General features: G+C 41.3%; 1 protein-coding gene across 1 annotated transcript in view; it reads left to right on the plus strand.

Moving 5' to 3' along the window:
- LOC119723528 (atrial natriuretic peptide receptor 1-like) overlaps window positions 1-24,856 on the plus strand; it is a 49,762-nt gene that overhangs the window by 20,589 nt on the left and 4,317 nt on the right. Inside the window, exons 2-16 of the mRNA XM_038194232.1 lie at window positions 2,655-2,749; window positions 13,116-14,341; window positions 14,964-15,265; window positions 15,843-15,978; window positions 16,454-16,681; window positions 17,117-17,195; window positions 17,764-17,869; window positions 18,858-18,974; window positions 19,678-19,755; window positions 20,051-20,155; window positions 20,962-21,033; window positions 22,146-22,314; window positions 22,747-22,896; window positions 23,734-23,908; window positions 24,650-24,790. Of these exons, the coding sequence (XP_038050160.1) occupies window positions 13,657-14,341; window positions 14,964-15,265; window positions 15,843-15,978; window positions 16,454-16,681; window positions 17,117-17,195; window positions 17,764-17,869; window positions 18,858-18,974; window positions 19,678-19,755; window positions 20,051-20,155; window positions 20,962-21,033; window positions 22,146-22,314; window positions 22,747-22,896; window positions 23,734-23,908; window positions 24,650-24,790 (2,543 nt within the window). The 5' untranslated portion in view covers window positions 2,655-2,749; window positions 13,116-13,656. The remainder of the gene's footprint in view (window positions 1-2,654; window positions 2,750-13,115; window positions 14,342-14,963; window positions 15,266-15,842; window positions 15,979-16,453; window positions 16,682-17,116; window positions 17,196-17,763; window positions 17,870-18,857; window positions 18,975-19,677; window positions 19,756-20,050; window positions 20,156-20,961; window positions 21,034-22,145; window positions 22,315-22,746; window positions 22,897-23,733; window positions 23,909-24,649; window positions 24,791-24,856) is intronic.

Consider the following 24,856-nt stretch of genomic DNA (forward strand, 5'->3'; position numbering starts at 1 on the left):
TCGTGTAGTATATTTATATAGCAGAGGCCGATCCGCCAAGAAGGGTTAGGTTTGGGTTCGTTGGTTTGTGTGTTGATTGGTTGTTTAGTTTGTGTGTTTGTCGGTAAACAGAATAACGCAAAAGTTCTGGACGGATTTTTCTGAATTCTTTTTAAGGATAGATGGTCCTTGGTACAAGTATATTTTGATTAGATTGTGGAAGCGATCGGGATCTGCGTGTGGATGCGGGATGTTTTTTAAACGAATTCACCCATATTCATGTAAAACTTTCACCAGATCGCTATGTGAACAGGTACGTTTGTGTGAGTGGCACTGATCCGGTGACCCTGTATGCATTGCCACCCACCCAATCTTACCACACAGGTCAACGGACTATACCATTTTATACAATGGGGGAGTGGAAAAGTAGACCAACACAGGCACATACAAAATGTTTGAGTTAAAGGATGTTTTAAATGTGCAATAAAATATGGAAGTCCAATGGATATGCAAGGCTGTGTGGGTAATGGGAAGGATTGTTCAGTCCTTGGGCGTAGTACGTTTGCGCACCCTGAGTGCTTTCTAGTTGGATGATGCGGCTGATCCCCAGCACCATTTCTTTCCGTATATTATTATGCCGATGCAAAGACAAAAATGCCATAAAAAATAATGTTTTTAAACTAGCATCTTTTGCATAAACGCAAGGACGTTCATGGCTCCATCAGACTCTATACTGATCTTTATTTTAACGACTTTTTCATGCACATGCAAAAACAAAAAAGCCATAAAAATGATGTTTTTAGATTAGCATCTTTTGCATAAACACAAGGACTTCTAAGGCTCCGTCAAACTCCATATTGATGTCTATCAATACTGATTATATTTTTTTGAGAAGGCATGCATGTACTGTCCTGCAGCACCAGAAATGCGCAACTGGCCAGCATTCAAACACTTTATAAGATTTAAGGCTTTGCATGGTGGAGTATCGCGGTATCGTTTCGGTTTGCGGTAACACCATGTGGTAATAACTTCTGCTCGGAAGATATTTAGTTCTGAAAAGAACTTGTCCTGCTTATTATCAACTTTAGCTAAGTAGTATTGTTTTTGCATTTCATAAGTTGGTAGACTAGCTGGCTTTTGAAAACATTTATCAATGCAAATTTATGTGCATGAGAAGAAAGCAGGAAAAACAAGTCATTAAAAGCATTTTCAGCATTGATTTGTGGACGCAATCACCCTCTCATAGCCACTAGGCCTCCCCGTGTGGCAAAAAGTATGTTTTCCTGTGTCGAGAACGTGTTTGATGTAGTTGGATTGAATGGCAAGAGCCATCGAACGTCGCCTTTTGTTAAACCTACGCGGCTGATAAACTCTCAAACGGAATCTCGTGGCTCTATTGATGTAAGGGAGCTGCCGAATTTAATGGGTGATAGGGCGGATCCCATATTACCATTTGGTTTTGTTTTGGGTCATATTTCCTTGTTTTTGTTTAGTGATCAGGCGCAACCCAATCATCGTTTTGAACTAGTTATAATTGGGTGATCAGGATGACAATGGACCGATCCAGTAAGCACTGCCCCATGGTATTCAGACCAATCACAGCCGTGATTTAGGTCCGACGTGCGTGCACAAAAGTCCGACATGCGTGCACGCGCGTATGATGCGCGCGGCAGGAAAATGCAGTGTGGCAATGGAGAGGAGCACGTATTAATTTGCCCATTGCGCAGTGGGCGGGGCTTACTGGATCGGTCCATTCTCCGCAGCTTTACTTTAAACGACGCATGGACTTTAAACTTGGTGTGAATGTCAACCCTGATCCACAGATGTACACATAAGACAGTGTCCTCTAAGATCAAAAATTTGAATTTTTTTTGTGAATTCATCATATTACATTATATTAAATTACAAGCAAACTAAGGGCCAAACTTGGCACATAACTTTCATCTAATACTTTTGAATTGAGTGAAGGAAGACCATTTTTTAAACTAAGTCACACGAAACATTCAATACTAGTATTCTAGTCCATTTGCATTGTGCCTCACCAGTTTTCCTCTCATATCTTTACGCAGAAAATTAACATTGTGTACGGTTTATATTCACGAATAATTATATCTTTAGCTCAGAGGAGATTATTATTATCCCCATGCAAAGACAAAAAGCCATTAAAAAAATACATATTTAGATAAGCATATGCTGCATAAACTCCAAGGTCGTAAGAGGCTCCGTCAAACTCCGTATTGAAGCCTATTAATTGATGCCGATTATATTTGTTGAGTAGCCATACCAGCAGAATTAGAAGTGCGATTCAACATTTGCAAACCTCTAGTTTCCTTTGGCTTTAAGCAGTCCATATAAGGGCGAGTCGAAAAGACCCCCTTGCGTCTGACGTCACAGCTGTGAGTGCATCTCTTCCGTCTTCTATGACACGTTTGTGCATTGTCACTGCATTTAATAACACAAGCTGCCCTCGGTGGTGGCGTGCCGTGCAAGGGGTCTATTTACCCTGCCGCATACTTGCCATTGCAAAGTTTGTAAAAGAAAGTACATCTCTGAATTGGTCGGTAAACAACCAATTACCTTTCTGCCTAGATCACCTTGAGAATCAAGCTTGTATACTTTACCATCAACTTGAAATCAAGTATAGTTCTGTTATTCTTTTTTGCTTTGTGTGTCAGGTGTTTTGTGTACTTCTAAGTCGTCGGAGACATCCCATGGTCAGAGATAATTGTGACAGAGCCATCAGATTGTGTTTTCTCCACTGTACTAGAATGTGAGTATTGAACGCACGGTATGTAATAACCTTCAGGTCACCGAATATTGTCACTCTGCATCTTTTCTTGATTGCAAGAAAACAGGGGATCATCTGAAGAGGAATAGCGTGCGGAAGAGGCATAGCGTGCGGTACCAAGCTCGTAAAATCCGCCGTGATCTCACTCAATTTGCCCACTCCTGCTCCGTCATGAGAATTTAATGAAATAAGATTTTTGTGTGGGCGGCTGCCAGGTTTTTCTTTTTGCACAATCGACTTTAATTCCTCTGTCATTCAGAAACTGATTAGGCTTGGACAACTTGACGCTTGTACCTGCCCGAACCGGAACGTTGAGCACACGTGGGAACGGGGGACCAAGGATATCGAAATATTTTTGGTAAAAACCTGTCAGTTTAGGCGAAAAGTGCGTCCACTCTGCAGGGAAATCTTGGCAAATGTGAGACTTTCAGCCTTAGTTGTAATTGGGGCCGCCGGTTCAGATATAGGGACAATTTTATCAGCGCAGGGCTCCTGAGATTAGATCAATCTGATAAAGGAGCACGTCGGAAGAGCAAGGTAAGCTGCTGTATCCCTGTACCGATATTTTATTTCTTTTGCCCGAGAGAACTTACTTGGGTCATGACTCTGCGTGCTTTTGTCATTATGTGAAATTTATTCTCCGAGAAAGGTCTACTGTTGAGAGGCACCGGCGGATCCAGAAAGTCTCTTTTTCGAGGGGTGAACATTAGGTGGCCGATCCTGACCGACGGACCGGCCGTTGAAAATTCGCAGCGGGACTCTTTCTCCTTTTTTCCCTTTTTTTTGTTTTTTTCTTTTTTAAAAACTGTTTCTGGAATTCGTACTTGGAAAAGTACGAAAAGGCCCCCTTGAGCCACCAGTGTTTAGAGGCATGAATGATGTGCATTTATATGGTTTAGTTAATATTGACGCTTATTGGCCTACCAATTGTCTTCAAGATCTTGTGTTCTACGAACCCCTAGCTGTAAAACAATGGCCAAAATGAGTGTTCACACCACCTTCTCGTGTGTTTCTTTTACTCTGTAAATTCCAACGAGTGAAAATATAGGGACTAGACGATTTAGAGTGAAATTTACTCTAATTTTCGACTGAAACACTCTGAAGAAAGAAAATCGATCCGGTGGAAACTCGAGCGAAAACTCGAAAAGTCAATCCAATAGAGTGAATTTTCACTCTTTGGAAATAAAGGAGTATAGTTTACGACACGATTTGGTTTATTCGTAATTTGTGCATACCAATAATGCTTATTGACCAAAGTTTGAGATGAGAATCTCTGGTGGTTTAGGCATATCATAGAGCACCCATACTGAATGTGTATCCTTGTGGAGACATTTCTTTGTTCTCGGGTACTACAGTTTTCGAGTTTGAAAGTGTACTTTCAATATGCTTCTATTTTAACCAGAATCAATTTCCTGGGCTTCAATTTCCGACTTAATTACTTCAATTTGCGACGGTTCAACACACCTTTGAACTCCCTAGTGTTTGAGTAAAATCCATATATCTAAGCCATATAACCTTGTGGAGACGTATTCACCTATAGAAATTGCTCTGTGGAGACATATACAATATTTTGTTCCCTATTGTGCACATGTCTCCACATGGTACCGTGTACCAGATCAAAAAAGGTTCCTTTTTATCGCTCAACAGCGATCTGTGTAGAGTTCACGGGAATTAGGCCAATCGATAAACGCGCTGGCCTAAAAGGACGAATTGTGAAGCTGATTGAGATCAAAATACCAGTGAAATGCCAAACAAAATACCGATGCTTTTAGCAGGCATGCATTGCACACCCGCGTAATATTTGCAGCGCTACAATTTTATTTTGGTCGCCCGTGAATGCCTTTTTCAGTCCGCTTTTGTGTTCGTTTGGGTTTATTTAGGCAATAGACCACGAGGCATCCGTACAACACGGACTGGGAAATGGAGCATTCATAAGAAGACAGTTTCAGGGACGAACGAGAGTGCTCTGGTCTTCCTTGAAAGGTCTTTTTATTACTCAAATGCATGCAGGCAAGAGGAAATTAGCTTCGTGTACAAAGATGGTTCGGCTTATTAAATAACTGTTTGTTTGTGTTGTGTCCATAGCAAATGTAGGGCTATTTTAAACTGTATAGTCATACGCCCCATGAAAGGGTAAGTGAAATGAATTATTATCAACGTAACCACATTTCCCCTGTCTATCTTGCGTACCATCTTCCTGCAAAAACTTAACGTTACGGACCTTTTTAGTAGTGTTTTTGATTGATTTGCTTCGGTTTGTTGTGGTTAAAATGGTTTTGTTTATTTCTTAGTGATATGCATGTTGACAGAGTCGGTCAATTTCAATTCATGTAAAATGTTTCATGCTTTTCCTGACAACTGAGGGCACTTTTTCTGTGATGTCATTTTTGGAACACACTCTTCTAATCATGGGGTTTCTTTTTAGATTGCAAACTCAAAATCCTCCTTACTTTTATGCATAACGTTTATTTTTCATTGCCATACTATCGCATACTGAATTATGAAGCAACAACTGAAAGCATAAACATAACCACATCAACCTCTAATATTCTGGTAATTTGTGAAGTTTTGAAATTGAAGCTTTCGCCTTGAATAACATTACAGTTTTGCTCATGAATATGGAAATTTGCATTAACATAAACAGGCATCAGAGCACCCTTAAAAGGCAATGTGAAGATTACAAATAAACACAAGGGTACATTTCAAGGATTGCATTAAAAAAATCCATTCTTTTAAACAATGCCTACAAATCCCAAAAAAAACGAGAAAAAAAAAGACTGAAAACGGGCAAATGGAAAGGCGGCTCCAAACAAGGATGTATAGGAAAGCAACGTTATTTGCTTGCTTGGAATCAAACATTTTTTGGTATTTTGTTTTCAATATGTCATTGAAGCGAAAGCAACGTTGTTATTACGTGAATAAATATGCTTGATCGGTTTTAAACAAGTACGTTTAAAACCGGCTGGAGGCCTAGACGCAGATATTGGCACGAGCCGAAGGCGAGTGTCATTATCGACCAGGCCCATAACCGAGGTTCTAAACGTACTAATTAAAAACCGGCCAAGCACAAATTGTATTCCCATTCACAAATACCTCTCGGTCAAAAAGTCAAAACAAGTCAAACATTCACAAATTTCCTAAGATTTTGAGCAACAATTTTACTTCGTGTTTTGTGAAACACCCATCTGGCCACGTCTATGGTATGTGCCTCGCGCTCGTACTACTAAAAATCGCCTTATAAGGAAATTGGCGCTTGCGCGGTGCGTACCGCGCGATGTGGCGCAGGACGCAGCGGGATTTTACCGGCGGTTGAAAACCACCCGCGTGACGTGCTCTCGATCAATATCAATTGGTAAACTGTCTCAGGTATTTATGAACTAACATATAAATCATAGCTGCTGCCAAAATATACATCTAAAGATATAAATACATGGTTTGTTCTTACACAAAAGTTTAAGCGTCGGGATCGCAGAGACAGTAGTCAACCCTGCTGGGTCAATTAGGACTATTTCCTGTCAAATCAAAGTAGTTCAAACGAGCAACCAAAATTCTTTACACCATTTCGACAAAAGCGAGCCAGTCTTCTTCGTTTTCGGAGACGCAAATACCTTTAATAAAGGTAGTCAATGGAAAACCGCTACGGCACTTTTACCTGTTAGTTTATACAGTCACATATCTTTTTAAGAATATTGGTAACAAACACACACAAAGCTTGCACAAAGTGAAGATAGAATGGTACCAAAAAAAACTGTGAAATTATTCCTCCTGAAATACAATCATGGAATCATGGAAGGTGGTTTTAAAAAGTGTGCCATCGGGCACATTATTATGTGTGTTAACAACGGAATCCAGTTTACGACTTATGAAACCCCCAAAAATTCTGCCTATGTTTTCTATGTTTGCTCTATGAAACCCCCAAAAATTCTGCATATGTTTTCTATGTTTGCTCTATGACTTGGAGCAACCTTGCTCCAAGCGAAAAACATGCACAAAAAGCACAAACATACAGGGGAAAAAAGCTTCTATATGGCCTTTAAAGTCGCTGATGTAAGTAGAGTTTACGAAAAGCCTATTTCCCGTGTTTCTTTTAGGTTAATTTTGTGCTTTCTTTCGACATTGACGAGGGCAGGACGGAACGGAAAAGCATCAACGCACTTTTGTAACGACGTCATTCTCCATAAGGTAATGGCTTAAATCGGCTTTGTGACGAAGGACGGTTTCCCATTTTGAGTTATTTTTGTACGGCTGCTTCCGTCCAAAAACAATTTTCCCGATTTCTCTCGGGGATTTGAGAGCAGGAAAAGGCCTGCCGAAAACAAGGACGGAAGCAGGCTCGGTCTACCGTGGTAAAGCCGAACAAATAAAATCAATTTAAATTTAAAAAAAAAATGAAGAGAATAGAAAGTAGCCATTTTCTTCAAAACAAAAGGTTGTCCACACAAAAACAGTTCAACAAAAAAATTGGATGTGTGTTGTTTACTAGAAAAAAATAACTCTTTTTGCTAACTAAGCAGGCGCAGGTTGGCAAGAGTGATAAGTTTGCAATTTCTTCGGCCAGATTTACCAAATTAATAAAACAAAAGCGAACGTGTTGACTGTTACAATGTCGCATCAATTTAATCAATGTGACCGGAAGAAAGCAACAACTATCTCAACAAACTATCGACCAATACAATAAATGGCCTCGAATATAACGAAGCATTTAGCGAACATGCCAAACGTCCTCAATGTTGCATCCTTTTAATCAATGTGAGCTCCGTTTGAAGAAAAACAAAACACTCACCAAACATGTTGACAAGAAAATGCCAGCAGCATATTTTATTAAGAAAATGAGATTTTTGATTCGGGCCCAACCAGCTTTCACAAACTAATTCCATTAAGACTCTTCAGATGATAATCATTTTGTTGATTTCAGACAGAAAAAAGCATGCCAGGCCCCGCGCGTACTTTGTTGACGTGGGCAAAACCTTGGAGAAACGAGCTCCCTTTGAAAATCCCGTATGTTTCACAAATAAAACGAATACTTCCGTTGATTGAGTACGAGCGCTATCAAAAGGTAATTCCCCTATCTACGTCTGTTATCCTCCATAGTCCTCCAACTTCACCCTTTGTGATAATCAAATTTGTCCGTGCATGCTTCTTTCCTCGTGTTTTGTTACTCGAAGTACGTTCACCGTCCTTCGGAGAGCGTCATTTTCTTCAATCCTTGAAAGCACATCGACGTTTGAAAGGGTGGGTTTTCCCCGCGTAAATTTAGCACCGCTCTCGCCCAGCAGAAACCGAATAACCGGTATTCGGTATCACTTCTGTTGTGCAGATGTTCAAGATTATTTTTCCCCCGTTTTCTGATTCGAGGCAACCGTTTTATGACTCATCTCTACAGTATTTCAATACACACGTACCGGTAGAAATTGTCGCTGCACTTTTTTGGCAGCGACAATCACGTGTTTAAATACGAGTTTTCCATTCGACACGTTTTCGCGTTAACATGGCATCAATTATCGCAAATTGCAGCCGCTGAACAGAATTTCAAAATCAAACGTACCAAATCATAAAGTATAATGATTTTTTTTTTAATTTATGAATGATTCAATGATATGACTTCCCTTTAAAGGGATCATTTGCATTTATCCCACGGTAATCTACCTGATTATCATCAAAAAGTTTACTTGCATTATTGATCGTACTGGTACTAAACATCCCGTGAAATAAATCCGTACGGTCATTTAGAAAAAAAAATTAAAATGCCGGTCAGTTGGACATGATCGTTGGAAGTAAAGAAAGCCATTGGTGAAATCGTGTTTCGTGATCAAAAGGTCTTGCATGGTTGTCACTGTTTTCCCGAGAAAAAAGTGTATTATCCACTGAGCTGATGAAAGTTCAACTTGTTAGGTTTTTTTCTTCGATGGATTTGCAGTGGTGTTTATTATTGATATTTAGCAAAATAGACGAAAAACAAAATACTCCTGCCTGCAAATTTGATTAAAAAACACAATATTTTCAGTGATCCTGTACAATACATTCATTAAGGCACAGTGTTGAGTGGGCTTGCACGCCTTTCCCACGACCCGATAATTGTTGCAAAGATCATTAAAAAGCATGACATAATTATAACTCCACATGGCCCTTGAACCGTTGGAGGTTTTTTTGCAATTACACCGGGTGGGCGACTTTAATGGAACCTTGGTCCTAAAAAAAAACCGGCCTGTCCGAGTGCCAGCTCTTGAATCCACTCAACATTATTTCGTTTTGATAACGTTGCTTTAGGCCAAAATAAAAAGTCTCCGGTTTCTGGTATGGAGCTTGCCCAAAAAGTGGTGCGGCGACGCGGCTTTTTTTTTTTTTTTACCTGACTTTTTTGCTTCAAATGTCGGCTGATGACTGCAAATGGTGCCCGACTAAACTTAGTGCAAATATGTGGGAGTCCAGAGAGGCCACATAAAGCTTATTCTCGACCATAACCCAATCTAAAAACACGTTAAAATTGTGCAGCAGCAGGATTCCAGTCAAACCAGTGAGTTTGGCGGTTTTGAAACATCATCTTTCATTGAAAAAAAAAAGTTTTCATTTTGCCGACGCGCATGGCTACGGCGACGCGCGCGCATACCAGAAACCGGAGACTTTTTGTTTTGGCCTTAAGCAGGCGTGCTGTCGTGCGGCCTAGTTTCTGGGTTTGCATTTTGTGCGGCGCCATTCTGATGTTGACAGCTTTGCTAATAATCCGATGGCCTTATTCATTGCTGGACATTCGTGGCCGAGGCAGATGTGAACAAACACGGTGTGTCAACATCTCTGTTAAATGTAACTGGATATCTTGTCCAGCACGAAACGGACGAGAACCCTAACATTTTTAGTTAACAGGCACGTTTTGGCTGCAATGTGTTGATTGGGACTCCAGCTATCTCCCAAAACAATTCAACCAAAATCAACCTCAGAGAAATATGTTTATTAATTTTAAAAAAGAAAAGAAATAAGGATGTACAATATATATTGAAAGGCATGTATTTCCGCCACTACGGGAAATCCTACCCTTTGAATAGTCGGGCAGGATTCTTACGAGTTTTCAACTTAAAATATATGTAATGGCAAGGGCGCACACTTAATGAACATTATGACCAAAATAACGGAAAAGGCATTTTTTAAAACTTCGTTGTCGTCATCGTTATTGTCATTTAATCATTTGCCATCATTGCAGAAATTGGCATTTTTTTTTCAGAGCTTAAAAATCACATGTCCCCAAGGAAAAAGGTTGAATTTTCTGTATATGTCCATGGGAACCATACAGTGTTTTTTTTTAGCTGCGGAAAGCAGCTCAACAAATTCTCATGTTTCTCCGTGAGTCGGTTGGTTGGTTGGTTAGCTAGTAACAAGCGTCAGCAACAGCCTTGCATGGCTATAAATCGCCTCGTCCCTCAGGCCCGGGTATCAACTCCTCCCTCAGGCTCGGCCCTCTGTTGTTCACTTTAATAGGTCTCCACTGACCGTCTACTAATTGATGCAGTCCTGGAAAATTGGGTTAGTAGGGTCCCCCAAAAAAACCCTGTTTCTACTGAAAACACTACTCCTTCCAGAAATTACAGGACACAATCACGTCACACATGCATGAACACAAATGTGTTGGCCCACATCCTAAGAGATCATTTCGAAACATTCGGTTGTTAACTAAAATGTCAGGGTCTGGAATATTTCAGGTCAATTCTTACTTGACTAATCGTGTAACCCAGAAATCTTTGAAAACATGAAAATGTTCGCTGCACATTCAAGAGCACGATCAATTTGGCGACCTCCTGGCGAGAGTGGGCCCTAAATGTAAATTGGAACACAACATTTGATGAATAACGGATCTTTCCGTCGAAGTCAAGTGACATTTCGCTCAACAATGCTTGAGACGAGTGGACCATAATGACTAATAAAACATGATAAATAATAGCACGTCCGTAATTTTCTTCACTGCGGCGCAAGGCTAAACCGGCGTCGTGAGTATGTTCCTGGTTTGTTTTCACCCAGGACGGGCTGTCTCCAATTCCCCCTGTGTTTGAATGTTATTAGACGTTAATAAGTGTATTTTGGACTTCAGCATGCAGTAATAGAGTCATCTTCAACCCGAGCACTTGAGACACTTCACATCCATATCTGAAGAAAAAAATGAGAAATAATTTTAAGCATCTGAGGCTGGATAAATGGAAGTTGGATAAGGCTCTCACGTCATAAAGGGCGAGTCAAAAAATAAAAAAACGAAACCCAAATGCCGGGATTATTGTATTGGTGAAGTTCTGCTTCTAGCACTTAGTAACAGATCCAGGATATGAAAGCCCAATTCATAAGCTTTCTTATAGTACAAGAATCATTCAAATCATTTAATGTACTTTGTAAGTGACGGACATTTAAACACATGTAAATTTCTGTCCACGGATTACAAAAAAGAGTGTGCGTTCTGTCAGCAAAACGAAAACAATTCACCCACATCCCGATGTGATTTGTTTTCGTTTTGTTAAAAGAACGCTAACCTTTTTGTGATCTATGGACAGAACTTTAAAACGGCGGTTGTGTTTAAAATTCGGCAACTTGAAAAGTACATGGGTGATCTGAATGATTTTTGTACTAAAAGAAAGCTTATGAATTGAGCTTTCATATCCTAGATTTTAAAAGTGCTACATGCAGATCTTCACTAAAACAATGGTCCCGACATTAGGGTCTCGGTTTGTTAACTCACCCTGTACAGTACGCTCAAAGATGATTAGATATTTTACTAAATTATTTGGTACTGTTCTGAAAAAGGGATCCGTAGGATCTTCACCTTCACCGCCTTCTTGAAACATTTATTCAGCCCAAAATAAATGTTAAAATGTGACCACATAGACCTTTAAATACGTTAAAGAATATACTGCATTATCTGGTTTTGCCTTTCATCAACGTAATCTAATAAGGAGATAAATATAGAATGATAGTTTCCATAACCCGATTTAAAAGGCCATCAAGAAATAAGAGCTTTTAGAAACATGTGAACATTCGTGCATTTTGGGCAACCGTTTTGGTTATTAATGATACCATACTGTAGATGTAAAAAGAAGAATCGTCCGGTGTTTTGTACATATGTTTTATGCATGAATGTTTATTATCACAGAACATTTCGCAAATCAGTATTTTGTTTTGGTCTCTTAATGAAGCGTATAACCTTGCGTTAGCACGTACACTCACATTTCCATTTGTAGCCTGACAGTATCAATCTTTAAGTGACATTCTATAGATCAAGTAGCTAATCTCTCTCCACCATGATCAATCACAAAACGACACACGGAAGGAGGATGACAGCATATTGTAAATCATTCACTGAACATGTGGAATGGTTATCCGCCTATGGCGAGAGCCATACAAACGTCACCATTGGCCTTAATCATCGCGGAATTATCGTACTTCTATTGGTGATAGTTTGGACCAAGCCTTCGCGTCAAAACCTTGGCAGCTTGGTGCATTGATAACATTTCAATCCGCGCTTGTCATTTTTAAATTAAAATTTCCGTCAGCTTGGCATCGCGAGTAATTGGTGGTGGATCACATGCCCAGTCAATGGTCATTCCAATTGGATTTGAAGGCTTTTTAAAATGACTTTTGTGAATTTTTTTTTATTCATTTCACCAAGGTCCTTTTAACTAGGGCATACACTTTTGTGTATGGGAAATGTGTGTATTGCATCGTGCGAGTAATTATGAAAAAAAATCAATTGACCTCATCACTTGAGGATCACATGGTAATTCTGTCATTACATTAAGGCAAGGCAACTCAATAACAGAATGTGTTTGCCTCCAACTACACGTCAATCGTATAACTTGCGAATTATTTTGACACATAACAAACATGTTTTAATAAGTAACAACGAATGGTTCAACGTCGCCTTGAATTTTGGGAAAATCAAGAAGGCTGTACAAGAGTAGGCGCATCCCTGGATCCTTGGTAAAATCTGGTAAATTAACAATCAAGGAGCATTTCAGAAACACTTGTTTAGTGATGACGAAATAATAAGAGACCAATATGCGTTAGGGTGGAGTTAAGTAGAGGGCGACGCTTTCTTTATCGCACAGATCGGCATGAGTAAAACAGTTTGTGAATTCATTTTTACTAAATTGAAATTGCTATGAACCCCCTCTTACCAAACAACATAACATAAGGTCTGTATGCATACTGACCTTCCACAAATCCTGGCCATGCACACTGATCAAGAAACTGCCTTTATCTCTTCGCCCTCTGTTTATGGTGTTTTCTTTCTAAATTCGTCGTTTAATGTCAAACGCAGATTTTGGTCTTCCTATCAAATATCCATTATTGAGAGTGTATTTTGTTTTCATTGCAGCATCGCCCTCCCCGGTCGTGTATCTGGAGGATCCTACTCTTCCAGCTGAGCTGGCCGGATAATTGACCTGCTATACTACGAACGGGAAAGACATGTTTTCCCTGCAGTTGGAAGCAAATGCACGTCTTTCGTGCTGGCCGTCCTCCTGCCGTAGAAACTCTCCGAGTGGGTTTCATCTTTGAAGATCTGGTAAACAGTGTGTGACCTACTTTTCGAGGAGGAGAGCGGTGGTGGGCTGGGACGGAGCAGAGGGCGATCATAGAGTGCGTGATTGTGCGTCTACGGTGCGGCACGCGCTCCGCTAGTATCGTGTTCCCGTGTCATTGTTGAAAGCGTTTTATCGTAAGATGGAGGGATGCTTTGTCGCCGATGGCAACAGGACGGAATACTACAATGAGAAATCACCGCTAAAGTTGAGGATCTTACAGGTGAAGAACGATATCGGGTGTCATTTGTGAGAACTGCAACATAGGTATTGTAATTTGAGGTGTTATTTTGGAGGAGTGTTTTTGGAAAGGATTATTTTGGACCAGAGAGCAGCATGGGGAAGTTTGCGTTGCTGATGCTGGTACCTTCATTACTGTGCTTTATTTGTGTTGGGTCTGATGACCACGAGGATATTGTCTTAGGACTCTTGCTGCCGTTCAGCGGGCAGTGGCCGGTAGGCAGGTACATTGCCGGTGCTATGACCGTGGCGGTAGACAACATCAACCGGGATCCGAACCTCCTGCTTGGCCGCAACTTGACCTTCATCTGGAACGACACCCGATGCGTTGGCAAAGTCGGGCTGTACGAAGCCGTCAACTTGTGGCTGAATGTCCGACGGCTGCACGCCTTTATCGGCGGCGGCTGCGACGTGGTATGCGAGCCGGTCGGCCTGCTGGCCTCGGCCTGGAACCTTCCCATGATCTCCTGGGGCTGCTCCAGCCTGCAGCTGTCTAACAAGGACGACTACAACACCTTCACGCGGACGGTGGGGCCCTACACCAAGATGGCGCCCATGTTCAGCCGGATCATGAGCAGTTACGGCTGGGGGCGGGCTGTCATTCTGACCTCTAGTGAGAACGTTTGGCAGACGACCTCCTACGCTGTTAAGCTAGACCTAGAAAGTAACGGCTTCACTGTCAGCAATTTTGTTACCTTCAGCCCGGGGCACGAGAATATCAGCGGCAGGGAACAGAAACAGCACGTGGACATTATCAAAGATGCTAAAGAATCAGCACGGAGTAAGTTTCAATTTACCTTTTAATAAGCTTCGTCGATTTGTACGTAACAACCCGGCACCCCCTCCTCCCTCCCCTAACAAAGTTCTTCTCGACCCATAATCAATACGTTATAACGTATCTTACTTTATTGCAGCTGCTAGTCAACATACCTTGCTTGTGGAAGAACGTAGACCTATCGATGCAACCATGAGTGTATACTATAGATTACCATTCACCCTATATTTTTATCAATCATTTACAATACCTTTACCCTTCCTATTGGTCGAGAGCCCGTCACATGGCCGGTTTTAAACGTTTAATAAAGACCAGCTGGTTGATCTTAAACACTTTTCCAGTGTCACATGAAACTTGGACTCCTATGAAATCCGGTGCCAGTACCGTTCTATTGGTTGAACGTTTACAATCCTCACGTATACAATTGATTCAGTATTTCACAGTCCCGAACTTACATTAAACTGCTGGGAAAGAAGGGCTCCGTTCTTCTCAGGCTCCTACTTCAGATCGACTGTGAAATTTGGTAGCCCCAAGCTGCCAGTAATATGCTCCTTTTGGCTCTGAGCGTCAACATTGTCGGGCTCGTGCAACTGATGTATTAATTGCCATGTTTAATGTTATTATGTAGTTTTCATGCTATTCGCCTACGGGGGCGACATCCGCGACCTGATGCTGAACGCCTTAGACCTGGGCCTTCTCAACGGCGAGTTCGCCTTCATCTGCGTGGATGTGGTGGAGGACGCCATGTACGGCCGCAACACCTGGATGGGCGAGGACGGGCGGGACGCCGACGCCGCTCAGGCCTTCGACGGCCTGCTGAACATCCACATCAAGACGCCTGACGTGGACACGTACGAGGGCTTCAAGGCGGAGGTGCGGCGGTGGGTAGCAGAGGAGCCTTTCAACAGAGCCATGAAACCCGAAGAAAAGGTGAGTGCGTAGTTAAGGAAAGGTGCTCCCCGTGTATGAGGTTCGTATAGTTAAATGAGCCCACCGCTCAGAAACGAGGGAAGGCAACAATTATCGCTTTATGTTGTAAGTCCATTGGGTGCCCCGGAAAATGAGGCCCCTGCCCCCTTAAATATTACGTCCTAGATCGTCACTAGTAGAGGTCGGTACTTAGCACGTGACTTTTTGACTGCAGACTCGTTTTCTCATCGTTCCTGGAAGGAACAAGTTTGAGAACGAACTATAGTGGAGGTTTCCTGAAACCACTACTACACTACTACACTAGTCTACTTCGTCTCAGGTTTCGGCTTCGTCTATGGCTCCAGAATAATCTCCAGAAATCTCAAGAAGTTGAAGCAGAAGAGGCGCCTAGGTTTCGAAAACATATGCAGCCGTGAGATGACTATAATGTAGTTAGACAAAATAAATGCTAGAGACCAGTACATTCCAATACGAGAAAATGACTAGTTTGACTGACACTTCTTGTGATACGCTTGTCGATTCGATTACCAAATAGGCTGTTTGTCGTAATTCTAAAGAATTGTGCTTAAATTCACAGGTGGACGTGCACGCGGGTCCATTGTATGACGCAGTTTGGCTGTACGCCTTAGCCCTTAACGATGTGATCGCAGAGGGAGGAGACGAGTATGATGGAAAAGCCGTCGCCAAGAAGATGAGGAACACAAAATTTGAAGGTGACCTCTGTCTGACAAAACACAGCAAGAAATAATTCAGTTTTTTTCCGTTTTTCGTTTCTTAGTTAAGAGAAAAGATGAGATTATGACATGAGATTTCACTGTAATTGTGCGTGGGTTCGTACCGTACCAGGAACATGGTGTTTGTGCCCTTGGGCAAGACACTTAACTACAATTGCCTCTCTCCACCCAGGAGTATAAATGGGTACCTGTGAGGGTCGAGGACCGATTGAGCGCTGATATCGGCTGCCGCGTGGTCCCATGGCCTGATGAACGGGGTAATAATATTGTAAAGTGCTCTGATATCGTTGATACGATGGAAAACGCTATCTTATTTATTATTATTATTATTATTATTATTGTAATTGCCACTTGTTCGGGTCGTTGTCACGCGTCTCACCAGGAGTTTTGCCGAGTCGTTATTCCTTGCGTGTAGGATCCGTGATTGAAGATATTTTCTCGCCGTTTTACTCAGGTGTGGACGGCAACGTGACTATCGACCAGAACGGCGACCGGGACCCCGACTACGCCTTGCAGGACCTCCACAACAGAAATTTTGTGGACTATGCCAACTACAACCACGAGACCAAACAACTGATCTTCCGCGACGACTTCAGCCCGACATGGCCCGGGGGCGGCACAGTGCCACCGACCGGGGAGCCTGAGTGCGGCTGGGATAACGAATTCTGTCAGACAAATACCGGTAATCGAAAATAAAAATTAAATAAAAGGTGTATTGTGCTTACATCGAGAGATGCACATACCATCATTTGTCGTTGAAACATCAGTTTATAAGCTGTTTATTTTATTGAGACTGTATAATGATTCCGTAGGGATTTTACAAATTTCACCCAGATCATATATAACCCCTCTCTATCCGTCAAGCTCCCTCTTCGATCTCCTTCAAACAAGAACTCAAAACCTACCTGTTCACACTCTTATCTCCTCTTCGCCTTGCACCTTGCAATTTGTATGTCTCGGACTTAGCATTAATTTTTTTTAGTTTGCTTAATTACTCATCGTATAGCGCCATGACGTCACTGAGTGATGGACCTCTTGCGCTTAATAAGATGCCACTATTATTATCAAGTGCGGGGGTAAACTTGTGGTGTTATTTTGTTCGTTTTGATAATTCCAGTTGCCATAGTTATCGGTGTGTCCTGCAGCCTTGTCGTTTTGGCCATAATAGCTGGATGTGTCACAGGATATTTCTACAGGTAAGTTACGGGCGACATCAACATATTATAATCCGTGATCTCTGGAAATTGATTGCCTAGAATTTATTCAAAACAAGTGTTTAACAAAAAACAAACGAAGAACGTACTTAGCACGTAGTAAAGGTCTACCACACCTGTTTCATTATGTTGTAGGTCAGAAGATGGAAATTCACTCCTTCCAATATTGAAATTTTCGGATATGGAACGAGACTCTTATTTTCTTTTCATAATTTCAAAACAACTTAAAAAGCAATCGATAAATAATTACTGCCGCCAGTGATTATTTTGCGTTCGTATCTGCTGTGCTGTTGAGCATGCCTAGTTAATATATGAAGGTCAAAGAACGTGCGTGCGCATGCCGATAAGTTGAATGAAGAGCTAGTATTAGTGTTCAAAAATATTGAGGCATTTTCACAGAAATATAGACATTCGGACAAAGTCCAAACTAACTATTTTGTTTAAATCCACGGACCTTGCAACTGTTTTTTTTTTACACAGTCACTCAAAAAAGAACAAACGTTATTTTTCTATTTAAGTGAGGTCTGGTTGTTTTTCGTTTCGTTTCAAGGCGAGTCAAACGGGAAGCCGAGTTGCAGTCGATCAACCTATGGCGAGTGAATTTTGAGGACGTGGTGTTCGACACCAAGAAGACTTTGTCAATCTACTCTGCAGGAGTAAGGATTAAGAAATATATATATATATATATACACTTTTCAGAGTCCCAGGTCAGGTTTGCCCTGGAATCCGAATCCTACAGGGCCTGACACATGACAAGTTTCCAGGTCAAAATGACACTTTTCCGGGCCAAAAGGACACTTTCCGGGTCAAATTGACACTCTGCCGGGTCAAAAGGACACTTCTTCGACACTAAGAAGACTTTGTCAATCTACTCTGCAGGAGTAAGGATTAAGAAATATATATATATACACTCTTTAAAGTCCCGGGTCAGGTTTGCTCTGGAATCCGGATCCTATAGGGCCTGACACATGACAATTTTCCAGGTCAAAATGACACTTTTCCGGGGCAAAATGACACTTATCCGGGTCAAAATGACACTCTGCCGGGTCAAAAGGACACTTTTTCGACACCAAGAAAACTCTGTCAATCTACTCTGCAGGAGTAAGGTTAAAAAAAAAATATGTATATACATTCTTAAAAGTCCCGGGTCAGATTTGACCCAAAATCCGGATCCCATGGGGCCTGGAACATGAAACTTTCCAGGTCAAAATGCACTTTTTCGGGGCAAAATGACACTTATCCGGGTCAAAATGACACTCTGCCGGGTCAAAAGGACACTTTTCTGGGTCAAAAGGACACTTTTTCGGGTCAAAATGACACTTTTTATGGGTCAAAATTACACTTTTCTTGGTCAAAATTACACATGTCCTGGTCAAAATTACACTTTTCTGTGTCGAAATGACACATGTTTCGGTCAAAATGACACTTTTCCGAGTCAAAATGACACTTTTTGGAGTAATTTTTGACCCGGAAAAGTGTCATTTGACCCGGAAAAGTGTGCCTGCGTGACATTTTGCTACAACATATAAGTGAACAAATCCGTACACAGTCTTTGACCAAGTTCACGGCTGCGCCAGCCCGACTCGCTTCAATTGAATGATGATTGAATGTGACATAATTCTTGTTTAATTCTTTCAAATCAAGTCACAGTCGAATGGACGGTGTTCCATGGGGAGCAATAATCGGCTGTCTGGGGGACGTAGCACGGCGGCATCCACCCAAACTGACATACAGAGATTCTGCGAGTATGCCTTGTACAAGGTAAGGTTTTCACGGACAGAAAAAAAGTTACAATGTTACATTGTCTCATTGACAGCCTGCTGGGTGGATACGCATGTAGATATTACAGCAAGTTGTTCACGACAAACGTTTGAGAAATATTATCGTTGTGTGAATTTGATTTTGTGAAACAAATGGAAACTTCAATTTGATTTTTTTTTTATAGAATATTCAGGAAACTGGAAGAGAACACTGCCCTTTGAGCAGTTAGAAGTGTTCGGTTCATTTTGAAATAGCTTGTAATTTGACGTACAATAATAATAATTTATTGATTTCTATAGCGCAAATTCCATGACGAAATAATGTTCAAATGCGCTTTCCATGTAAAAGTTCTAAAATAAACTTAAAATAATAAATAAAAACAATCTAATCTTGTGTAAAAATGCACAGAAATAGATTACAATGTAGTAACAATCTTAAGTCTTAACAATCTTAACAATCTAAAACAGAAAACCCCCTCAAAGTAAAGAAAATTACCGGAATCACTAAAGAGAATCAATAAAAAGGAGATTATAAAATTAAGACATTACAAAGACCAACGAAATGTTAATATAAAAATTAAAACCTAGATTCGAGACTGAATGATTCGTTATGGACTTGTGTGGACTAGATTACAAATGTGCCAGGGCTGTCTTCTTAATTACGTGCAATCGATTAACGTTTCGATTTCAACTTTATTTCGAAGGGCTACATAGTCGCGATCAAGAACGTCAGGAAAAAGAGCATAACACTGAGCAGAGAACAACTAATTGAAATATCAACGGTAGGTATTGCGAGGTCATGGTATTATGTAATCGTATTCACCTTTATTCCAATGGTTAATTCCATGAGTGCGCTTAAAAGTAAGAGTATATCATTTGCAGCTATCCACAAAGTAACTGTCGAAATTGTTACGAACGGTAAGACATTATGTTACTTTCCTTTCAACCAGACCTTTATGTGAAGTGATAAGTGAACAATCCAAAACATACAAACTTTCGGGGATTTCAGGTCGTAATGCCCCTTTAACATTAACAAAATATTTATACAAGGATGAACAATGTGCATTCTTACAACAGGTGAGAAATCTCAAGCACGAGAACATTAACCCATTCATTGGTGCCTGCATCGACCAGCCCAACATCTGTATCTTGATGGAGTACTGTCATAAAGGCAGCTTACAGGTGAGCCAGGAATCAGTTGCTTTAAAGGAGAAAAATGTCGTCTTCCAACCCATAGTAATCATAATAAATGAAAACGAAAATAGATTTGGAAAATGGAGAAGCGTAAATTAACGTAACAACGCGAAGTTAACAGGCATACTTCTGAGTCAAAAGCCCTGAAAATCTTCAGACACAAAATAGCCACTGCCAAACTGAGCTGTTTTTCAAAATGAAGCGAGTTTTGTGGGTATGTAAACGTCGGTAATTGACAAAAATCTGACTCAACTCCTTATCCTTGGCCTAAACCCCCATGAGTGTCATTTACTTTCAGTCCTGCATCACTACACAATGGTCAATTAACCACATCAACATTTTTGGACAATGTGACCAAGTTCCTTGCCTTAATCAATTTCAGTGCTGTGTTATTTAAGCTGAGGTCTCGCCATGATGAATGGTAGCGGGGTCCACCCGATGTTCCCCAGTCTATATTTGTTCCCCAGTCGCTAGGGTTAGGGTAAGGGTTGGGGATCATAGGGACTGGGGAACCTAGCTATGTACCCCTGATAGCCAGGCAAATGATTGCAGCCCTGTTCACAATATGCAGGATTTGTTCGGGATGATATTGTATACAAGTCATGTAGCTGTTAAATTTTGTTGAATATTTGCCTGAATTATTGTGAACGTTGTTACATCAAACTGGCAAGCTATATGAGTAGCTTTTCTTTACGGTGTAGACATTTACAACACACTTTGCAAATCATTTAATAATATAGCCTAAAAGGGCAACTTCATTAATTAACCACATTTTATAATGCCATTAATTGCAGGATGTGTTGGAAAATGATGATATAAAATTGGATGATAACTTCAAACTCTCCTTTTCCATGGACATCTGTAAGGTATGTGCGACCTAATTTCACGACGCCTGGGCCTCAAGATTTAGCTTAGCATTTAACTTTTGATGAATTTCAAATTATTATGGTTCTTAATATTATGTTCAAGAAAGGATAGGTATGACATTCACTCGCTCAGGCTTAAAACTCGACCTTGTGTCCATATTGACAGTCATTACTTGTATATATGTACGTGCGTTTCCAGAATTAGTGGTCAACCTGCAGAAAATGGTTGCTATTTACAAAAAAAGTCATTAATCTTGAGCATTTCTGAAATTCCGCCATCTCGCAGTGACCGGTTCTCATTTATCGCCTAGATATCCAAGTAACGCAATGCAGGTGCATAGTACTTTTAGGCGATTTGGAGCCTTTAATCATTAGTGCTGTTCATTTATTACTGAAAGCTGTTTAGACTAATTCGCCGAAAGCCATTTTCTGCTCAGGTAGTACGCACGGTAGTCCGGGCTCCTTCGACCAATGGGGTTCACAAGATGCGCGCGCGCCGTGTCTTTAAGAACGCGTGTGGCATGCGCGTGAGCGTGGCACCACCGTAAAAATGGCTTCAAATTTAGATCAGCGAATTCCAGTATATCATATCTTGCCGAATGCATTGAACTTATTATGATGAATTACATGACCTTAGGATTCAATAAAAAGAATGTTTTTTTCCCCCAGCAATATATTGCAAAATCTGCGGTGTAAATTTAACACCGTTGATACCTATATAGGACCACTGATGCCAACATTTTTGGTATACTTGAAAAGCTGGAATACTGTTATTAAGTGTAGTTAGCGTTCTCATAAAATCTGGTGTGAAACTGTGACTTTTTAATGTGAATATTTGGACTCTTGGAGACTAGACAGAATAGTGAACGGATCGCGAGGCCACCGCGTGACATGGCCGTGAAAACTGTGAGTTAAACTTTACCAGATCGTTTGAGTATAATGACAAGATGTTGACCGAGTGTTTGAATAAATGTAAACAGTGAACACTATAGGCACCACACAAGTGTTACTTACTGAACACCGGAGTGTTTGAAGTTAAAGCTCACATATTAAATACCGGCTCTTAACTTCAACAAAAAGTCACGATTTTCCGTGATTTTGTCCGTTTGTAGGGAGTCCAGTACCTGTTCAGCACAACGCTGAGATCCCACGGCAGACTGAAGTCTTCCAACGTCTTGATCGACAAGCGATGGACCTGCAAGCTGACGGACTACGGGCTGGCACTGTTCAAGAGCGGCCAGACTGACGTCTACGAGGATATAGAGCATGACGTGTACAAAGGTATGCACCAATCAGGGTACGTCACTGTAACAAAGGTCCGCAGTAATGGTGCACCGTTTTGATGTAAAGTTAAGGCACCTAAACGTTTGTTTTAGATGTACACCTTTGTGTCATGAACAGCGTGCCCTTGTGTCATATTTTCCAGACCCCCCCCCCTCCCCTCCGCTTTTCGAAGGATCCGCGGCCGTGCAATTTATAATTTTTGGTCATGCCCCCCCCCCCTCACTGACACAGACGGTTAGGTTGAAAAAGACGCTACAAGTTTGAGCAAATTTAATTGATTCATAGCTAACGTACTTAGTAGCGATGCGAAGACGTATTTGTTTTGCAAGTTAGCATCACCTTTTAGAATACATTAGTCAAGAGTGCAAAGAGCAAATATAATCTAACTGACTGTACGACCTATATTTAAACATTCATTTGTTTCTGTAGCTTCACTTTGGACAGCACCCGAGCTGTTGAGATGTCCCCCGGCTGTATCCAACGGGACGCCAGAGGGCGACATTTACTCCCTCGGTATCATTCTCCAGGAGATCGTTATGCGGGGTGGGCCGTACTGCACGCAGGCGCTAGAACCAAAAGGTCAGGTTCAAGCTCGGTATATTTCCATCTTCATTCCAAATTGGTCTACACGCAAGGTTTCTTTTCTTTAAAGACACATTTAGGGAAACAAATGTTAAGAAAAGATACCAGGTTAATCCGAATCACAAAACAAACCACAAGTGAGGTCAAACAGTAGTAAAAATGCACTCGAAAAAGTCGCAGGTCACATTACACCGGGGAATCCCGGTTCTTTTGGGCCAGCCCTGACAGTTTTACCGGTCAAGGTGACCTTTTCAGGGTCAAAATGACACTTTTCCGGGTCAAAATGACACTTCTCCGGGTCAAGATGACACTTCTCCGGGTCATAATGACAGTTTCCGGGTCAACATACGGAAATTCTGGGTCGAAATTACACTTCTTTGACTCATTTTCCGGGTTATTTTGACCCAAAAAGTGTCATTTTCCTGGTTATTATTTTAACCAGGTCATTTTGACCCAGAAAAGTGTCATCTTGACCCGGAAAAGTGTCATTTTGACCCGGAAAAGTGTCATTTTGACCCGGAAAAGTGTCATTTTGACCCGAAAAAGTGTGATCTTGACCCGAAAAAGTATCCTTTTGACCCAGAAAAGTACCAGGCCTAATATAACCAGAATTCCTGGTCAGATCTGAACTGGGATTTTTTAGAATGTGAGCAATGACGAAATAAATATAAACATCCTAACCCTTGACTTCATTCTGGACTCTATACGATTATGATCTTAATGGATGTTTGGATGACTTGTGTTTGGCTTGTGACTACCTCTGATGGCTTTTGAAGATCTTGCGATGACTGGACCAAGACACCTTTGACCAATTCGATCTCGGTCTCACTCTAGAAATTGTGACGGCGGTCAAGATGGGTGCGCGACCGGTCTTCCGTCCCGTGGTGCCCCGGGATGCCTGCCCATCTCAGATGATGGAGTTGATGGAGTCTTGTTGGGCCGAGAAGCCGACAGACCGGCCCAGCATCTCCAGGGTCAAATCAACCATCCAGAAACTCTCAGGCGGCAAGTAAGTGGAGGTTACCAATATTCGCCTCTGTCCTTTAGTACTTTCATTGTCATACCCACATACACCAAACCTTGTTAGGGAAGAAAGATAAATGAAACTAGAGGTAACTCGATGTTTTACCCCGAAAACCCTCTTAAACCTCGTAAAAACTCGAGGTAACCATCGAGTTACCGCCGGTTTAATTTTGCATTCGCACTTACGGGACTTCCCCTTCGATCCGATAAATTCTCCCAGCTCTCTGCTAATGAAGACAATACAGACATGGATATTTATTTACTAAAAAGTGCGTGGCTAAAATGAGACACAAAAGATTTCTTAGAACGCCTTAGAGCAAACAAGGTATGCGTGGCGTCATTAAACATTTGAACAAAATAGTGTCGCATTAAACGACCGGGCAAACCATATTTGCCGCAGCCGTTTTTGCTATTCTTAACGATCAAGGTTTGAACCAAATTGCATGAGGCCAATTTCGTTCAACTGCTATACACACACAAAAATGTGGTTAGGTCTTATTTTTTAAAGTGACATGCCATCTAACATGTCATATAATTTATAATGACTATTAACTGGTATTCAGCTGATGTTTGCTTAGGACTTAAATTTGCTAATCGCTATTTTCTGCTCATTGGTACATCACAAAATGGGGCCAAAATATCTCCAATAGTTCAAGAGGTGGCGAAATTTCCCTGAGACTCATACCAAATTCTGAGAATGTTTTGGTGCGATTTTATTTCTACACAGGGCGCAGAATCTGGTGGACAACATGATCGGGATGATGGAGAAATACGCGGACCACCTGGAGGAATTGGTGAACGAGAGAACGCAGCAACTGGAGGATGAGAAGAAGAAGACGGATCAGCTGCTGCATCAGATGTTACCAAGGTACAGACAATCTGGAGACGGAGTCGTTGGGCACTCATGATGGCCCCAAGTACTGGCGGAAGCATT

Source organism: Patiria miniata, unplaced genomic scaffold (genome assembly GCF_015706575.1).
Source record: "Patiria miniata isolate m_02_andy unplaced genomic scaffold, ASM1570657v1 HiC_scaffold_17, whole genome shotgun sequence".
Taxonomy (NCBI): domain Eukaryota; kingdom Metazoa; phylum Echinodermata; class Asteroidea; order Valvatida; family Asterinidae; genus Patiria; species Patiria miniata.